This window comes from Budorcas taxicolor, chromosome 7 (assembly GCF_023091745.1).
Source record: "Budorcas taxicolor isolate Tak-1 chromosome 7, Takin1.1, whole genome shotgun sequence".
Taxonomy (NCBI): domain Eukaryota; kingdom Metazoa; phylum Chordata; class Mammalia; order Artiodactyla; family Bovidae; genus Budorcas; species Budorcas taxicolor.
Genome location: NC_068916.1, coordinates 11,461,548 through 11,477,462, shown reverse-complemented (window position 1 = coordinate 11,477,462; position 15,915 = coordinate 11,461,548). Strand labels below are relative to the sequence as shown.

The window sequence follows — 15,915 nt, the reverse complement described above, 5'->3', positions numbered from 1 at the left end:
ATATAATGATCATCTGAGTTAAATTCATAGCCATCATCAAAAAAACCTACAAACAACAAATGCTGGAGAGGGTGTTGGGAAAAGGGAACGTTCTTGCACTGTTAATGAGAACGTAAATTGATACAGACACTATGGAGAATGGTATGGAGATTCCTTAAAAATCTAGGGTTAAAAAAAACATACGACCGAGCAATCTCACTACTGTGCAATTACCCTGAGAAAACCATAATTAAAAAAACACATGTACCCTAGTGTTTACTGCAGTGCTATTTACAATAGCCAAGACATGGAAACAACCTAGATATCCACTGACACATGAATAGATAAAAGAAGTTATGGTATATATATACAATGGAATCTTACTCAGATGTAAAAAGAACGAATTTGAATTAGTTGTCAGGAGGTGGATGAACCTAGAGGCTGTTACCCAGAGAGAAGTAAGTCAAAAAGAGAAAACCGATATCATATAGTAATGCAGTTATATGGAATCTAGAAAAATAGTACTGATGGAGCTATTTGCAGGGAAGGAATGGAGATGCAGACGTGGAGAATGGAATTGTGGATACAGTGAGGGAAGAGCAAAGTAGGACCAACTGAGAAAATAACATTGACATAAATACAACACCATGTGTACAACAAATGGCTGATAAGTTGTTGTATAACACAGGGAGCCCAGCCTAGTGCTCTGTGATGACCTGGAGGGGTGGGATGAGGGGAAGGGAGGGAGACTCAAGGGGGTGCGATATATATGTATGTAATTATGGCTGACTCACCCTGTTGTACGGCATAAACCAACACAACATTGTAAAGCAATTAGCCTCCAATTTTAAAAAATGCATAATTGAAAAGAATATTTCAATTTCAATATCAAAACTGAATATTTAATTCAATATTTAATTTCAAAAAAGAAATTAGAAAGACTATATATGCATATGTTCATATATAAGTGAATCAGTCTGTTGTACAGAAGAAATTAATAAGACATTGTAAATCAACTATATTTCAGTTTAAATATAAACCTAAGAAATTATGAAATACTTGATATAGGCCAGTAATTAATATGATACCCTTTGGGAGGATGTGACTTTTTATTCTGAGAAGAGTGAAAATCATTTTCACTTAAGATGGGTGACTGCATCCCATCAGGTAGAAACAAAATCTATATCGCTCTTGATGATGGATATGTGGATATCTTCTTCAAATATGTGTCGAAATATGTACATAGTTCTAAGGAGCCCAAGGAGTGGATTCTAGAAGTTACTAACTTTTTGCCTGTTGACTGCAATAACATCCTGCTTTGTTCTGCTTTGCAGTTTCATTTGACCCGATAGACATTTCTTCCTTGAGAGCTGGATTCATGTCACGACTTTACGATAATCCAATGCCATTGTTTTTTCTGAAAAGGCATTACCTGGTATTTTCAATGCCAATATTAATAAAATCAAAATTTCCAAAAAAGGTAAAATATTTGAATATGTGTTTCTCTAAAGAAAATATGCAAATGGCCAATAAGCAGGTGAAAAGATGCTCAACATCAGTAGACACTGGAGAAATCACAAATGGAAACCACAGTGAAATTTGACTCCATTCTCATTAGGATAGCTAAATTTTTATTATTATTGTTTTTTACATTTCCTTTTTATTTCTTGAAACTGCTCATATTGCAGGTTTCTCATGGATGAAATATGGACCTGAGCAGATTCTTTTTTCTACAAAATCATGGTATAAACTTGCTCAATTTTCTATCTTATTGTTAACAAACCTTACAGGTGCACAGTTTGTAAAATAAACCCCTTAAGGACTGAATGCATAAAGCATGATGCAAGGTACAAGAAATAAGCTAAAAATGAGCATATAAACCTATATCTGGACCAACACAGTACTGAATGCTGGCAAACATTTATCACAACACAGGGAAAGATTAATAAAAGGAAATACAGTTCATTCCTGAAAGGGTTAAATAGAAACCCTAATATATTATTGTTTCTACCACATTACAGCACTTGAAAACAAAGTCAAACGTTTGGCACAGAAAATTACACACATTTGTTCAGTATTCATCAGAAACACAGCTGCTTTTGAAATCAAAAGTAAGTGACTTAGTTAATAATTGAATAACATTTTGATTCAAAAAGAACCCCACCATCCCCACCCCCTCATGGATTATCTGATTAAGCATGAATAGTTTAGTTCTTAAAAACTGTTGACAATTTCCTGTGAGGGCACAGACAGTACTAGTTTTGTTAAAAAAAAATAACCAATTAATATCGCAAATAAGTCTGTGCAGTAAGAGTGACAAATAGTTTACCAGTTAATACACACATTCGGATATCTTTACTTGTCGTGGTTTAAGAAAAGTCAGCAGCAGATTATACTAGAGTTCAACTCTGAAACCATTCAAAATAAAAAACCATTTTATATTTATAGCTTTTTGTTTGCCTTCTCAATCTATGTAATCAATTAAAACAATATATTAGATAAGAGACAGCGTCTATGCATATTTTCAGAAACTGCATAGAATCATAAAAGCACAGGATATACTTCTAATACATGACATAAAAAAAAATCTTGAACGTACTATACTTTAACTGAAGTGGTTACCATTCTGAGAGCCTTTATGAGGGAAAATGATCAGCATCTCTAATAATGCCACAATTGGAGGAAGGGCCACGTTCTACAATACTATAACTGGAGGACGAGGCTCCTGTAAATTTTACACTGAAAATAATTCACAAAAAATTTTTTAAGCAGCTGACAAAAGAACTACCGATAAATGATAAGCCATAGCAGACAAATCATTTCAGTTTGTGGTATGTAGAATGGCATAAAACAGTGGCAGGGGGTGGAGGTGGGGGCCTGTAGGAGTATACTCTTAAATCTTAAAAAAGGAACCAACAATGAAAAGGGTTTACAGTCCAATATTTCAATTATCTTATTAAAATAAACAGAGCCAAAATTAGACATAGTTAAACAGTGAAAAAGCAAAAGTTCATGTTAATAAAGTCATAAACTTGAAAAAAATATTTTGAGTTGCAGTGCTGGGTAGCAATAGTTTGTGCTTCAAAAGCATCTTATTTGTTATCAGTCAATTTAATATAAGTTGGTAACTAAATAACAAACTTGGGAAGTGCAGGAAACATGTGGCCCATTTCAGCAGCATGGAAAACATTTCTGCGCTCTGAACAAAAAGCACTGTGTGAAGGCTACTTCCAGACTCAACAGAGAGCAGAACAAATACTACTCAGAAATAAGCAAGCTTGCAAGGAAAAGCCAGTAAACAGTTAAAACAAAGAAAGATAAGGCCACAAAGAATTCTGCCCTTGGTCACTGAAATAGATTTAAAGTATGAGGCAGGATTAGCTTACAAGAGAAGCTAGTGACGGGAGCGGACTTAAAGAGAGAAAGGCTATATATAGCGTAATGCAGCCTGTAGTAATTAAAAAGGCTTGCAGTAAAGAAAAGACCACAATAACTTTAACTACGTGTTTTACAAATGACTTCACCCTTGAAAACTGAGGAAAAAGCAATTTTAAGATGTTAGGAACTATATTTACAATGGCATAGTCTGAGCAAAAGAATGAGTAATGAAGATTTATCAAAGCTGTGGGGTGGGAATGGGGGGGAAGCTACTAATGATGATGTTTTAAAAAGCCTACAGGTGGAAACTTTTCAAAATAGCCCAGGACACCAACAAGACAATTTCTGTATGGAAAGATATGCAGGAAGTTACAGTTTTGCATCCTTAAGGTACTTGTGGCTTCTGTTTTATGGGACAGGAAAAGCTTACCACAATCTAGAGATAGTTTTTACTCAAAGAAGGATGATTGTATTACTAGACCATGTCCTGTAACATAAATTTTTAAACATAGAATATAACTATTGATAACGACATGGAGAAACTGAAACCCTCATATATTGCTAGTTGGGATGTAAAATGGTCCAGAAGCTTTGGAAAACAAGTGGTGGTTTGTCAGAAGGCTAACCAGATCTTCCATTTGACCCCAGGGTTCTACCTGTAGAGTGGATATATAACCAGGAAAAGTGAAACTTGTACATATATGTTTATAGTGATCTCATTCATTATAGCTTTACAAAAAGGTAAATAATCTAAATGTCTATCAGCTGATGGATGGATAAACAAAATGTGACATATCCATATAATGGAATATTATTTGCAAAAAGATAGCAACAAAAACAACAACAGAAAGTGAGGTCATGATATATACTACGATATGAATGAACCTTGAAAACTTCAGGCTAAGTAAAAACATCCACCAAAGACCACATGCATAATTGCATTTATGTGAAGTATCCAGTAGAGACTGAAAGTAGATAAGTATTTTTCAGGGGCTGGGGCAGAGGAGTGGGTAGAAGGAATGAGGAGTGAATTTTATTGTGTATGAGGCTTCTTTGGGGAGTTGAAAATGTAAAATTAGACTGTGATGATAGCTGCACTACTCTGTGACTATTCTAAAAGCCACTGATTTGTACAGTTTCAAAGGGTGAATTTTGCAGTGAGTGAGTGAAAGTTGCTCAGTCATGTCTGACTCTTTGTGACCCCATGGACTATTCAATCAATGAAATTCTCCTGGCCAGAATACTGGAATGGTAGCCTTTCCCTTCTCCAGGGTTTCTTCCCAACCCAGGGATTGAAGCCAGGTCTCTCACATCTCAGGCAGATTCTTTGCCAGCTGAGCCACAAGGGAAGCCCTACAGTATATGTAGTATATGTCAATAAAAATGCAAAAACATTAAGTCTAGTATTAAAAGCTGAAAATAAAAGTGTAAGCTAAGAAGCTTGACTCTGAATTTGAATTAAGCTTGGCTACCTACGAAACTGAATTAAACTGCACGTTTCCTCATTGACTTAAATTATTTGTGCCTCAGTTTACTTATCTGTAAAGTGGGGTGAATTACAGTGTCTACCTCATAGTATTGTTATGAGGATTAATTGAATTAACACACATTAAAATGGTTGCAAAAATGCGTTGGCACAAAGTAAGCACCTTGTAAATGCTAAATTATGATACAGTCTATTATTCTAATTATTTACATCAGCTCTACTATTAGAAATGAAAAATTGAAACAGCCTATAGAATTAGGATAAAAAAGCAGGTTATATTTTTCTAAATGATGTCCTAAGCACTTCCTTTGATTTCCTCTTTGTATTTCTTGAACAGAGGTTGAAGGCATTCTACTTAATTATTATCATCCTCTACCAAAGATAACCTAGGGATTATTACTTAGTGTCTATATATTATGATCTGTCACAATCAAATACTACCTTTGTTCTACAACACATGATTGTGCTGGAGAGATAAGAACAGTTGGAAGTTAATTTACCTGGTGGGTGTCCCATAAAGATGAGGCCTGGATGCTGCAGAAATGGCCACAATCACAGCAGGGACTCCATAGCCAACAGGGAACATGGCCTTCTTCATGAACCTGTTGATACCGGAGTAGTTGACCACCGTCAGGTTGCGGGCAGACAGGAAGAGGTGCAGGCCCACCAGCAGCATCCAGGTGAAGGAGGCCAGGTAGAGATAGTGTAAGGCACCTGCGATGACGGCACACAGCACCTGCGGAGGAGGAAGGTGTCACCAGGAGGGACTGTCAGGGAGGAGCACGGCCCGGTACTTCTATAACTTGCCACTAGGGAGAACTTTGATGTAGATGAAGGAGTTGTCAACAGAGTGTTTGTCTTCTAGTTGTGGCAGTCAATGTGAAACTGCTTATTTACCAATTTAACCTTACCTGGAACCCAAGTCATTTTATGAAAGTGTCCAAAGCAGTGTGGCTCCATGAACTCAGAATCCCCTGGGGAGGAGTATTTTGGAAAAGTATACGAACCTTGTTCTCAGTTCTATCGATGGCTGTGAGGAAGAGCAGGTGGGCCAGGAAGAGGCAGAGCGAGAGCTGCAGGTGGAGCGAGGTGCTGGTGTTCTGGATGGCTTTGCACAGCAGGAAGGTGAGGGCCGCCAGGAGGAGGCACAGCAGAGAGAGGCTCAGCCCCACGTAGGTGATCACAGTCAGTGCGGGATCCTTTTCCTGGGACCCAGCAGAGAGGGGACCACAGTCATATTTTCCTGCTCTGGGTAATGACCCTTCCACCATTTTTATTTTTAGACATAGAAAAATCAGAATAGAAGACCTAGATAGAGTTGGTATATTTGTGGATAGCTTTCTCCAGGTTCTGAATGTTAGAATTTTATGGGATCTGAATGATTAATTCTGCCCCTGGAAGGACAGAGAGACAGGAGAATCTTTAGTCAAGAACAAACTCTGGAACTCACAAGGGTTTATTTTCTTGTAGACTGCTGAGCATGACTCAGCCTCCTGGTTACCACGGTAGGTACACAGAGGCATGAGATTTCATGCTGAGCATCACCCTCCATCCCCACCATGTGATGGTGTGTGACAGAGTCTGTACCTGAGACTCTCTGTCCAGGTATTAATCACCTGCCTTGGATGCCACTCGCCCATCCCTGAAATATCCATTCTTAGAAGGGAACTAATGATTATAGATTAGAACTGAACCCTTGATGGAGGAAGTCTACTGTATTTTGGCAATGGTAGTAGCATAAAATTCGTATTTTCTGCAGCTCCTGAGCAACCTCTTGTGAAGACCCTGGGGTAAACAGAATTTTAATTTGGCAACCACACCCTCATCTCCACCTTCTGCTAGATGTTCAGTCAAGAGCCAACCCAGGTGCTGCTGTGAAGAGAGTGTTGCAGGTGAAATTCAAGCCCTCCATCAACTGAATTAGAGAGTTTATCCTGGTTGGACTTGTTGTAACCAGAAGAGCCCTCAGAAGAGGTAGGCTCTTCTTGCAGAAAACGATTCAGAGTTTGAGAGAGTTCTGACATGAGGGAGTTTCTCCTGCTGATCTCCAGACAGATTCACTGGTGCACTGTGAGAGGTCCCAGAGGAGAATTAGGACCAGAAAGAAGGCTGAGCGCTGAAGAATTGATGCTTTTGAATTGTGGTGCTGTAGAAGACCTCTGAGAGTCCCTTGGACAGCAAAGAGATCAAACCAGTCAGTCCTAAAGGAAATCAACCCTGAATATTCATTGGAAGGACTGAGCTGAAGCTCCAATACTTTGGCCCCTGATGCGCACAGAGTCCACTCATTGGAGAAGACTCTGATGCTGGGAAAGAATGAAGGCAAAAGGAGAACGGAACAGCAGAGGATGAGATGATTGGGTGGCATCAATGTCTCAGTGGATATGAATCTGAGCAAAATCTGGGAGATACTGAAGGACAGGGGAACCTGTCATGCTATAGTATATGGGGTCGCGAGGTGTGGGACTTGACTTAGCAACTGAACAACAGCAACAGATGAGAAGGAATGCAGGCAACCATGGCAACTGAGCCTGGTTCTCTGCTGCCAGAGATAAAGAAAACACTACCTTAGTCCTACTAACACCAGGAACTGATATCTGCCAGAAATCAGGGAGTTGGGGATGACCCCAATTTTCTGATGAAAGGATTATAAGACTAGTAGGAACTTGAACAGAAAGCTCATCTGAACCATGACTATTTGCAAAGTTGAAGAAACTATGAGATAATAATAAATCTATGTTTCTAAAGCTGCTGTGTGGGGGGCAGTTTGTTACACAGCAGTAGCCCTTGAATGCTGCCTGTCCGAGGGGTCTCACCTGAACACTGTAGTGGGCCATGAGGACAGCAAAGATGCTGAGGTGGGTGCACTGGCAGGTGGTGCTGTTGTCTCTGGTGTTGGTCACCCAGCAGCCTCTGGTGTCCCAGTGACCACTTCCATTCTGGCCATGCTCCCAATAAACACAGTGCACCTTCTCTCTTGGCCCAGGGGTCACTGACTGTGTTTACAGGAAGAGGAAGAAGGTGTGAGTTCGGGGATCTGTTAATCAGAAATGCTGACCCAAAGCTGGCTCGTGAAGGGCTTTCCTAAACAGTTTATGCACCCATGGCAGAGCCCCCCGAAGCCCAAGGCTGGGCCCAGGACTCAGGCCTGTTCCACACTCACCACTCCATCCCATCTGGACTCACATGTTGGAAGACAAAGGTGACTGGGGACCTGAGGTTCTCAGTGTCCTTGTTGGTGATAAAGGCAGATATGACATCTGACAGTAGGATGTGGGAGGTTTCCTGCAGCAAACCCCTGTGTGTCTCACGTAGAGTTGTCGGTTCCTCAACATCCAGGACCAGAGGGGCCTCAGCCAGGAATCTGTCCATCCCTGGAGTGGACAGGAGGCCCACCACAGCAAGACCTGCAGGACAAGGCTAAGGTTGACATCTTGCAGTGCCCAAAAGGAGCTCTTCTTCTACAGATGGACTATTTCCTTTTGCCCCACCATACTCCACAATTCCCTTTAAACTTCAATATCCCATTTGTCATATCCTTGGGCATCTTGACACACAGTGAAGACTTACCTGCTTTCTCAGCCATTACCTGAGTCACCAGAATCATGCACTGTATCCCAGGTCAGCATCATCCTTGTCTGATTCTGAATCAAGGTGATATTTCTGTAGCTTGGCGCCTGTACCTCCAGTGACAGTTCTATGAATTGTGGGAGTTAGATTAGTAATTGTGATTGTTTCGATGACTATAACACCATGCTGTTCAGTTGCTAAGTCGTGTCCAACTCTTTGCAACCCCATGGACTGTTTCATGTCAGGCTTCCCAGTGCTTCACTAACCCATGGAGTCTGATCAAATTCATGTCCACTGAGTCAGTGATTTCTATCTAACCATCTCATACTCTGCTGCCCCTTTCTCCTTATGCTTTCAATCTGTCCCAGCATTAGGGTCTTTTACAACGAGACACAGATATACTATATGTTTTTATATAGTGTATCTGTTTAATTATTACGATGGAGAGTTCCTAGCCATCTAGTGGTTAGAACTTGGGCTTTCACTGTGGTGACCTGGGTTCAATCCCTGGTAAGGGAATTAAGATCCTGCATGCTGCATGTCATGGCCAAAAGAAAAAAAAAAGGCAAAAGGACTTGAGTAGATAGACATATTTCCAGGAAAGGTACAAAAATGCTCAACAATGACATAAAAATATTAAACATCCTTAGGTACTAGAGAAATGCAGATTAAACCATGATGCAATCTCTCCTGACAGCTACTAGAATGGCTATAATGAAAGAAAAAAAATGGAAGCAACAGGTGTCACTGACAATAAGGAGATTGGAACCCTTGTACATTGCTGTTGACAATGGCAAATGGAAAAATAGCCACTTTGGGAAAATAGTTAGGTAGCTTCTCAAAAAGTTGAAAATAGAACTACCACATAACTCAGCAATACCACTCCTAGCTTTGTGACTCAAATGAATGAAAATAGATATTCAAGCCAATATCTATACATCAATATGCACAGTAGCACTGTTCACAACAGTCAAAAAGTAGAAACAACCCAAATGTTTATAGGAAATATACTTATTTCTATTTATAGGAACTATCAAGGATGGAAATCCATAGGGACAGGAAACCAATAACTGATTTCCAGGGCTGAAGGAAAGGAGAAATTTGTGACTGTTTAGTGGACAGAGAATACCTTTGCAATTATGAAAATTTTCAGAAATAGAGGTGAAGGTTATATACCTCTGTGAATACATTACTACATGTCTCCAAATTGTACACTCTGGTTAAAATGGTGAATTTATATTAAGTGCATTTCAACTTAAAACAAATCAGACTTAAATGGCAAATAATACTAGATTTATACACTTCCAAATTTAATACCTTGTTTTCTTTTGAAAAGAAAGTGACAGTATTAGTGACTCAGTTGTCTGACTCTTCGCGATCCCATGGACTGCAGCCCACCAGACTCTTCTGTCCTTGGAATTCTCCAAGCAGGAGGACTGGGAGAGGATTGCCACTTCCTTCTTTAGGGGATATTACTGACCCAGGGATCGAACCCAGGTATCCTGCATTGTAGGCAGATTCTTTACCGTCTGAGACACCAGGTGGTCTTGTTCTGAAGCCATTTATATTTTATCGTAAATTCTTCAGTATAGTTATTTCCTGTGCTGATACTTAATTTTACAATGAAAGTTTAGTTTTTCATTTCTTTTTAACCTTTTTTTCTCTCTGTTTTTCACTGAAGTGCAATTGAACTAGAATATTATAATAGTTTCAGGTGTTTGATACAATGATTTGATATTATCATACATTACAAAGTGATCACCACACTAACTCTAGTTACCATTCATTTCCATATATCATTGACTACATTCCCTATGCTGAACATTGTTGGTGGTGGTTTAGTCAACACGTCCTGTCTGACTTTTGCGACCCCCTGGACTGTAGCCCTCCAGGCTCCTCTGTCCATGGAATTCCCCACGCAAGAATACTGGAGTGGGTTGCCATTTTCTTCTCCAGATTCTGTACCTTACATCCTTTTATTTATTTTACAACTACAAGTTTGTACCTCTTAATCCCTCTCAACTATTTTGCCCTTAACCTTTTATTTTAATTTGTTTATGACATTAACTGGGAGATATAAAAATGGTCACTTTGCTCTAGTGGGATTGGAAGAGCAAGCAGGCAGGGAACAAGCAAAGCAGGAACCTGCGGTCAAACTCAGGTACTGACTTACCTATGCCTGCAGATGAACCGAAGTTAAATGACCCTTTTGGTAGTGCCTTGCTCACCCCTCTCAGGACATTTTCCAGGCCAAAGAGCAGGTTAGTGACCACAAAGTGCTGCTCTGAGAAGGGCAGGGTTTTCAGGTCCCTGGGGGTCTCCAGCAGATCACCCACCTCCTGTACGAGGTCCTGGGGGGATGGGGACACAAAGCCAGTAGCCCATGCATCTGAGAGGCCATATGAAGCTATGACCCAGTCACAGAGGACAGACTAAAGAGACTGTCTGGGTGATATAGGTGGTACTGGATGGGATTCCCTGGGTGATTTTTACCCCTGCCTTCCAGCCACTGAGAGGTCAAGATTTTTCATTAGTGTCAAGGATGATGTAAACCCAATACCCAGAAATAGGGAAAGGGAGAAGGCATTAATAGGTGTGCCGTGGTGTTCAATAGTTGCTACACGTGTCCACTTTTCCCGCCCACCCTGTGGGAGAGTGCGCCATTGTTGTTGGGGTGTCCCCTTCCAGACCAAAGTTTCCCAAGGCTTCTATGGGATGCTTCTACCTGCCTCCTATGGGTCCTGCCCTTACCCGAACAGTGTTCAGGACAGAGGCCGAACTGAAGTTTCTGCGCAGATCCTGGATTCTGTTAAAGAAGTGAGAGAGCACCTAGGGGAGAAGACAAGGTGGTCAGAGAGCCTCATGTGAGTGCGGGAGCTTGGGGGAAATGAACGGGCTTTGCGGAGAGATTTCCTGCTGCCTGTCCGTTTGGGGCCACTCACCTGGCTCTTGATTCCAGAGGGAGCAGTCCAGGTGGGGAAGGAGATCTCTGCAGGGGACAGGTGAGCAACTCATTAGGTGTGGCAGTGTCTGTGTTTGCTGTGGGCGGGTCTTAGATCAGGACAGTACAGGTACCTTCGCAGATGGTGATATTTTGCTTATCCTGGAATCCAGGTCTAGGCACCCAGCCTTGGCGGCAGTGGCACGTGTATGAACCCACAGTGTTGACGCAGACGGTGGAGTTGTGACACCGATGCTGCCCGGAGCTGCACTCGTCCTTATCTGGGGACAAGAAGAAGGGGGTCAGACTCTGCCTCAGTCCTGTGAGGCCCCTGTCCTCCTTGTGCTCCTCTTTTTTTTCCCCATATTAGTTCCCCAGGAGGTTATGCCACCTCCTAGAATCAAGGACAGCACATCCTTGAGTAGTGGATGCTGTGAAAATATATATAGGAAGTGTGTAGGGTTCTGACAGACAGCAGATGAGACAAGTACAGCTTGTGAAAATACTGAAATATCCTCTTTCCAGTTGGTAATTAGCTGTTGTCTGGGGTCCCTGGGAGCCTTCTGCTTGGTACCCCAGCTCATTCCCTAGGAACCCCCCCCACCCCTCCAAGATCTTTTCACATTTAGCCTCAAAATGCTTAACACGTTACACAGAAGGGGACCCCCAGTGATCTTTCTGTTTGGTTTGTGTGGGTACCAATGAGTACGTGGTCAGATGTTTTGAGTGTGGGTCTCCAAGAGTGTAGCATCTGAGCTCCAAACCTTCACAGACTGTGTTGTTTGGGCCATTGGGGGACCAAGGGATAGGCTTCCAGCCGGGGCGGCAGCGGCACTCAAAGCTGCCCACGGAGTTGAGGCAGTGGGTGGAGCTGTGGCATGGCTTTCTCCCAGAGGTACATTCATTCACATCTGAGGAAAAAGCCAGATCAGAGCTACCCCTCTTCACTCACTGCACCCATTCTTCAAGCCCTTTCTCAAATTTCTTAGCGCTGCTCTCTGAGGACACTCTCTCTTTGCAAGTTACCTGGCCTGTTGGGATATAAATGTGTGATAACATTTTCTATGTAAAAGTTTCATAAGCTCAGATCCTACCTGCAAAGTGGACAGGGCACAGCTTTGTGGGTGCAGGTGTAATCCCAGACCAAGCTGAATCCCTTCACGTCTGGTGCAGGAGGCTCTGTGGGCTTCTAACCAGGGAGGTTGTAGCACTGATCATGACCCACATGTGATGTGGTGGGTGAGGGGGAGGCACCACTGCCATCTGGAGCTGCATCCCTGCCTTTATTAGAACAGGACCCAGAGGACCAGTCCTGTGCAGCCCAGGTGTCCCAGCTCCTCACTGTGCCGAGGACACAGCTCTCCTCATAGTGCAGCTGCCTCTTCACTGCCAAAGCTTGTCATGGCAGCTTCCCTTAAGATGACTCCAGCTGGGACATTGTCCCTATTTTTAAGAAGAAAAATGAGGCAAAGATAGAAACTGAGTCATGGAAGCTTGACTCCCCCATCAAGGCTCTTACTCACGTTCTCTTTAGCCCTGGACTGAGGTTCCCCCTCTGAAAGCCAGAGGTGACATCTCTCTCTGATCCTATGTGACAGATGAGGAGGGGATGAGGTCTGGGGATGTTCATGGGGGTGGGGAACTCCACAAAGAAACCCCAGGCCCAGAAGGCTCTGCTGTCTCCTTGGTCTGTGGTGGGGCCATTCGAGGAGGTGATCCCTGGGCAGGGCCCCAGCAGGCCCTTGGTGTCACAGGAACCTGAGTCTTGTCTCCCTCATTCTTGGGGTCCCTGAACCATCTCAGCTCCTTCCCCAGCTCCAGGCCTGCCTCACACTGTCTTCTGAGGGTCTACCTGTGCAATGCCTCGGGTCCTCTGGGTTGAATTCCAAGCCGGGTGGGCACTGGCAGGTGTAGCTTCCCTTGGTGTTGATGCAGATGCTGTGGCCTTTACAGACTCTGGTCTGTGCTGACATTTGTCCATGTCTGCAGGGGGAAGGAGAGCCCCATGGATGCCTGCAGCTGTGGACAACCTTCCAGCCTGGGTGTCAGCCACGTTTCTCAGCATAGAAGCATCCAGAAGGGCCTGCTGTCTCTTCCTTGGTGAGTGGGGGCCTCTCCTCATTCATATGGAGGTATCCTATGGATGAGCATGGTGACCCGGAAGTTCTGTTGCCCAGAAGTGGCCAGAAGTGGCCCAAGTTACCCAGTCTGCCATCTCTGATTCCATGAGCCTCCCTGGGAAGCTCCCAGCTGGGATGAGGGCATCACAGATGCTCGTGTTCCAGGCTAAAGATTTGGACAAAGGCCTGGGTGGGTCTTCTTGGTAACTGAGTACAGCTGTGATCCTTGAGCAGGGCCCATCTTGGCTCCCGGTGATGCACTGTGTCCTGACTTCCCTAGGGTGAATGCTACCAGCTGAGTTCTCCTTGGATCCTGCCGACCCTGGCAGGACAGCGCTTTTCCATCCATGCTAACTCTGAGACTCCAGCTCCACGGACATGGACGAAGACCCACCTCTGAGTCATGCAGCTCAAGGATGAGGCTTGTGGGCAGTTGCACAGAAAATGAGGATGATGATAAAAAGGCCAGAGCCACCTGAGCAGTGGGCACCAGGCTGTGCTGGACAATGGGTCTGATGTTGGCTAGTCAACTTTAGGGCTGTGAAGGTGCCTTTATCTGATTCCCATGATGGCATCTCCCAGACTGGCAGGAAGTGATGAGAATCCACAGCTGAGCAAGGCTCGTGATGGGTGAGGGCTGGGTGGCTGGAGCAGGGAGAAGGTGCTCATGGGCGAAGGGTGGTAGGTGTTTCTGCCATCTTGACACTTGGCCTCCCACTAGAGACATGGACATGTGCACACTGCTGAGTGGGGTTCAGCCTCCACCTTCTTCCTCACATGGTCTGGGTCATTGTGCAGTCTGGGTTGACCTCCTAAGTAGAGGGTCAGACCAGAGGAAATGGTCCCTGGTGACAACTTATCATTGAGACCAGATGGAAACCTTTTCATTTACCGGATTCTTCCAGTGGGTTGGGGGTTGATGTCACTCTGCCACACCCTTGACACAACATCCTCCCAGGCCCCAGTCATCAGAGCTACCTCAGGTCCATGAACTGAAGTTATGGGAGAGGGTCAGGTGGAGCCTTGGGTGGGAAAATAAATGGAAGCTGAGCAGTTGAGATGTTGTGTCAGGGTGCCAGGAGGCATCTTCTCCAGGCAGTTGCTGGCAGGGTCAGTGATGGCTGGGGACAGTGGAGCATTCCTTGCGTCTTCCTCCTCTCACATTTCTGGATGGGGCCCCAGAGTCCACCATGACCCAGGGTCTCAGAGGCCCCAGTGGGGGCAGGTCTTCTCCCCGATGGCACTAACAGTGGCAATGAGGACAGATAGTGTTCTGGAACACACGGTGCTGTGACCACACTGAGTATCTTGAATGTCATTTCCTCTTTTAAGAAGATAAGATGCCATGTGATGGTGGGATGTTCTGAACATCCAGAAGAGACCCTCTGCAGAGGCTCTGAGTCTTGGGGTTCAGAGAGGGTTGGGAGACTAGATAGGCACACAGGACAGCCGTCTGATGCCTGGAAAAGTTGAACAAGCATCCCAGGGACCCAGCCCAGGTCTTCTTCTCATAGCAGACCTCACAGCCTGAACATGGATGGACATGAACTTGGGTGCAGCGAGGGCTGGAATGCTGAGGTGGGGAGTGTAAGACAATCCGGCTGAGCCTGTCACAGTTCTAGGTCTTCAGGCAGAATGTTTTGATGCAAACCAGCAGGCGGGTGTCTCCCTGTCATCCACCTTGAGGTCTGTTGAGGTCCCCTCCCACTTCAGTCTTGTACATCTATGTCTCTGGAGGGTCTCACAACAGTGGGTGTGCAGCCCCCTTAGTGCAGACACTCTGAGTGGGATCAATGATCACCATGTGCAGTTGTGCAGGTTGCTGACTGCACAGGAGTATGTGGCCAATGAGGCAAATTGGGAGAGGAATGTCAACTCAATCTCCATTCTCCAAACACACAGTAGGCCTGGAGATGAGGGACCATTACTAATTTACTGAAGGCTCTGTCTTCTGACCAGATCATGAGGTCAAGCACAACAGCTACCCACCGAGGCTGCTATGGGCTAGCGGAGACTCCACACAGATGCAGATCCCCTCTTCCCTCCCACCAGGGAGGATCTGCTGCCCTCTGTCTGCAGGGCAGGAGAGAAGGGACTGGGCCCACGGTTGCTGGCTCTTCCCCCTGTAGCAGAGTGGGTCAAAGAACCCTCTTCAGAGTCCTCTGAACCCTGAGCTCAGCATCCTTCTCACCTCCCACCTTCACTCTCCTCCCCTCCCCATCCTCAGTATTCAGGTCTATCCCTCTTCATGGACCCCTCTCTGGAGTCCTGTCTGACCCACTGCTGGCCTCTTGCCCCTTTCCCTATCTGCCTGCTCCCCCTGGAAGTGGGGCAAAGCCTGGTGATGTATGGAGGCCATGCTCCTCCTGGTCCTGGTGAGGGAGTGAGCAGGACAGCTGCTCCTGAGTGCCCACCCTGGGGCAGAGCTCCCAGGGATGCCC

At 44.4% G+C, this 15,915-nt stretch overlaps 1 protein-coding gene across 1 annotated transcript in view; it reads right to left on the bottom strand.

Moving 5' to 3' along the window:
* The window catches only part of LOC128050472 (adhesion G protein-coupled receptor E2-like), a 47,220-nt gene that overhangs the window by 16,207 nt on the left and 15,098 nt on the right, over nt 1-15,915 (bottom strand). The window contains 12 exon segments of the mRNA XM_052642721.1: nt 5,344-5,579; nt 5,851-6,048; nt 7,660-7,839; nt 8,030-8,250; nt 8,433-8,540; nt 10,587-10,764; nt 11,165-11,242; nt 11,356-11,402; nt 11,489-11,635; nt 12,119-12,265; nt 13,207-13,311; nt 13,314-13,337. Of these exon segments, the coding sequence (XP_052498681.1) occupies nt 5,344-5,579; nt 5,851-6,048; nt 7,660-7,839; nt 8,030-8,250; nt 8,433-8,540; nt 10,587-10,764; nt 11,165-11,242; nt 11,356-11,402; nt 11,489-11,635; nt 12,119-12,265; nt 13,207-13,311; nt 13,314-13,337 (1,669 nt within the window).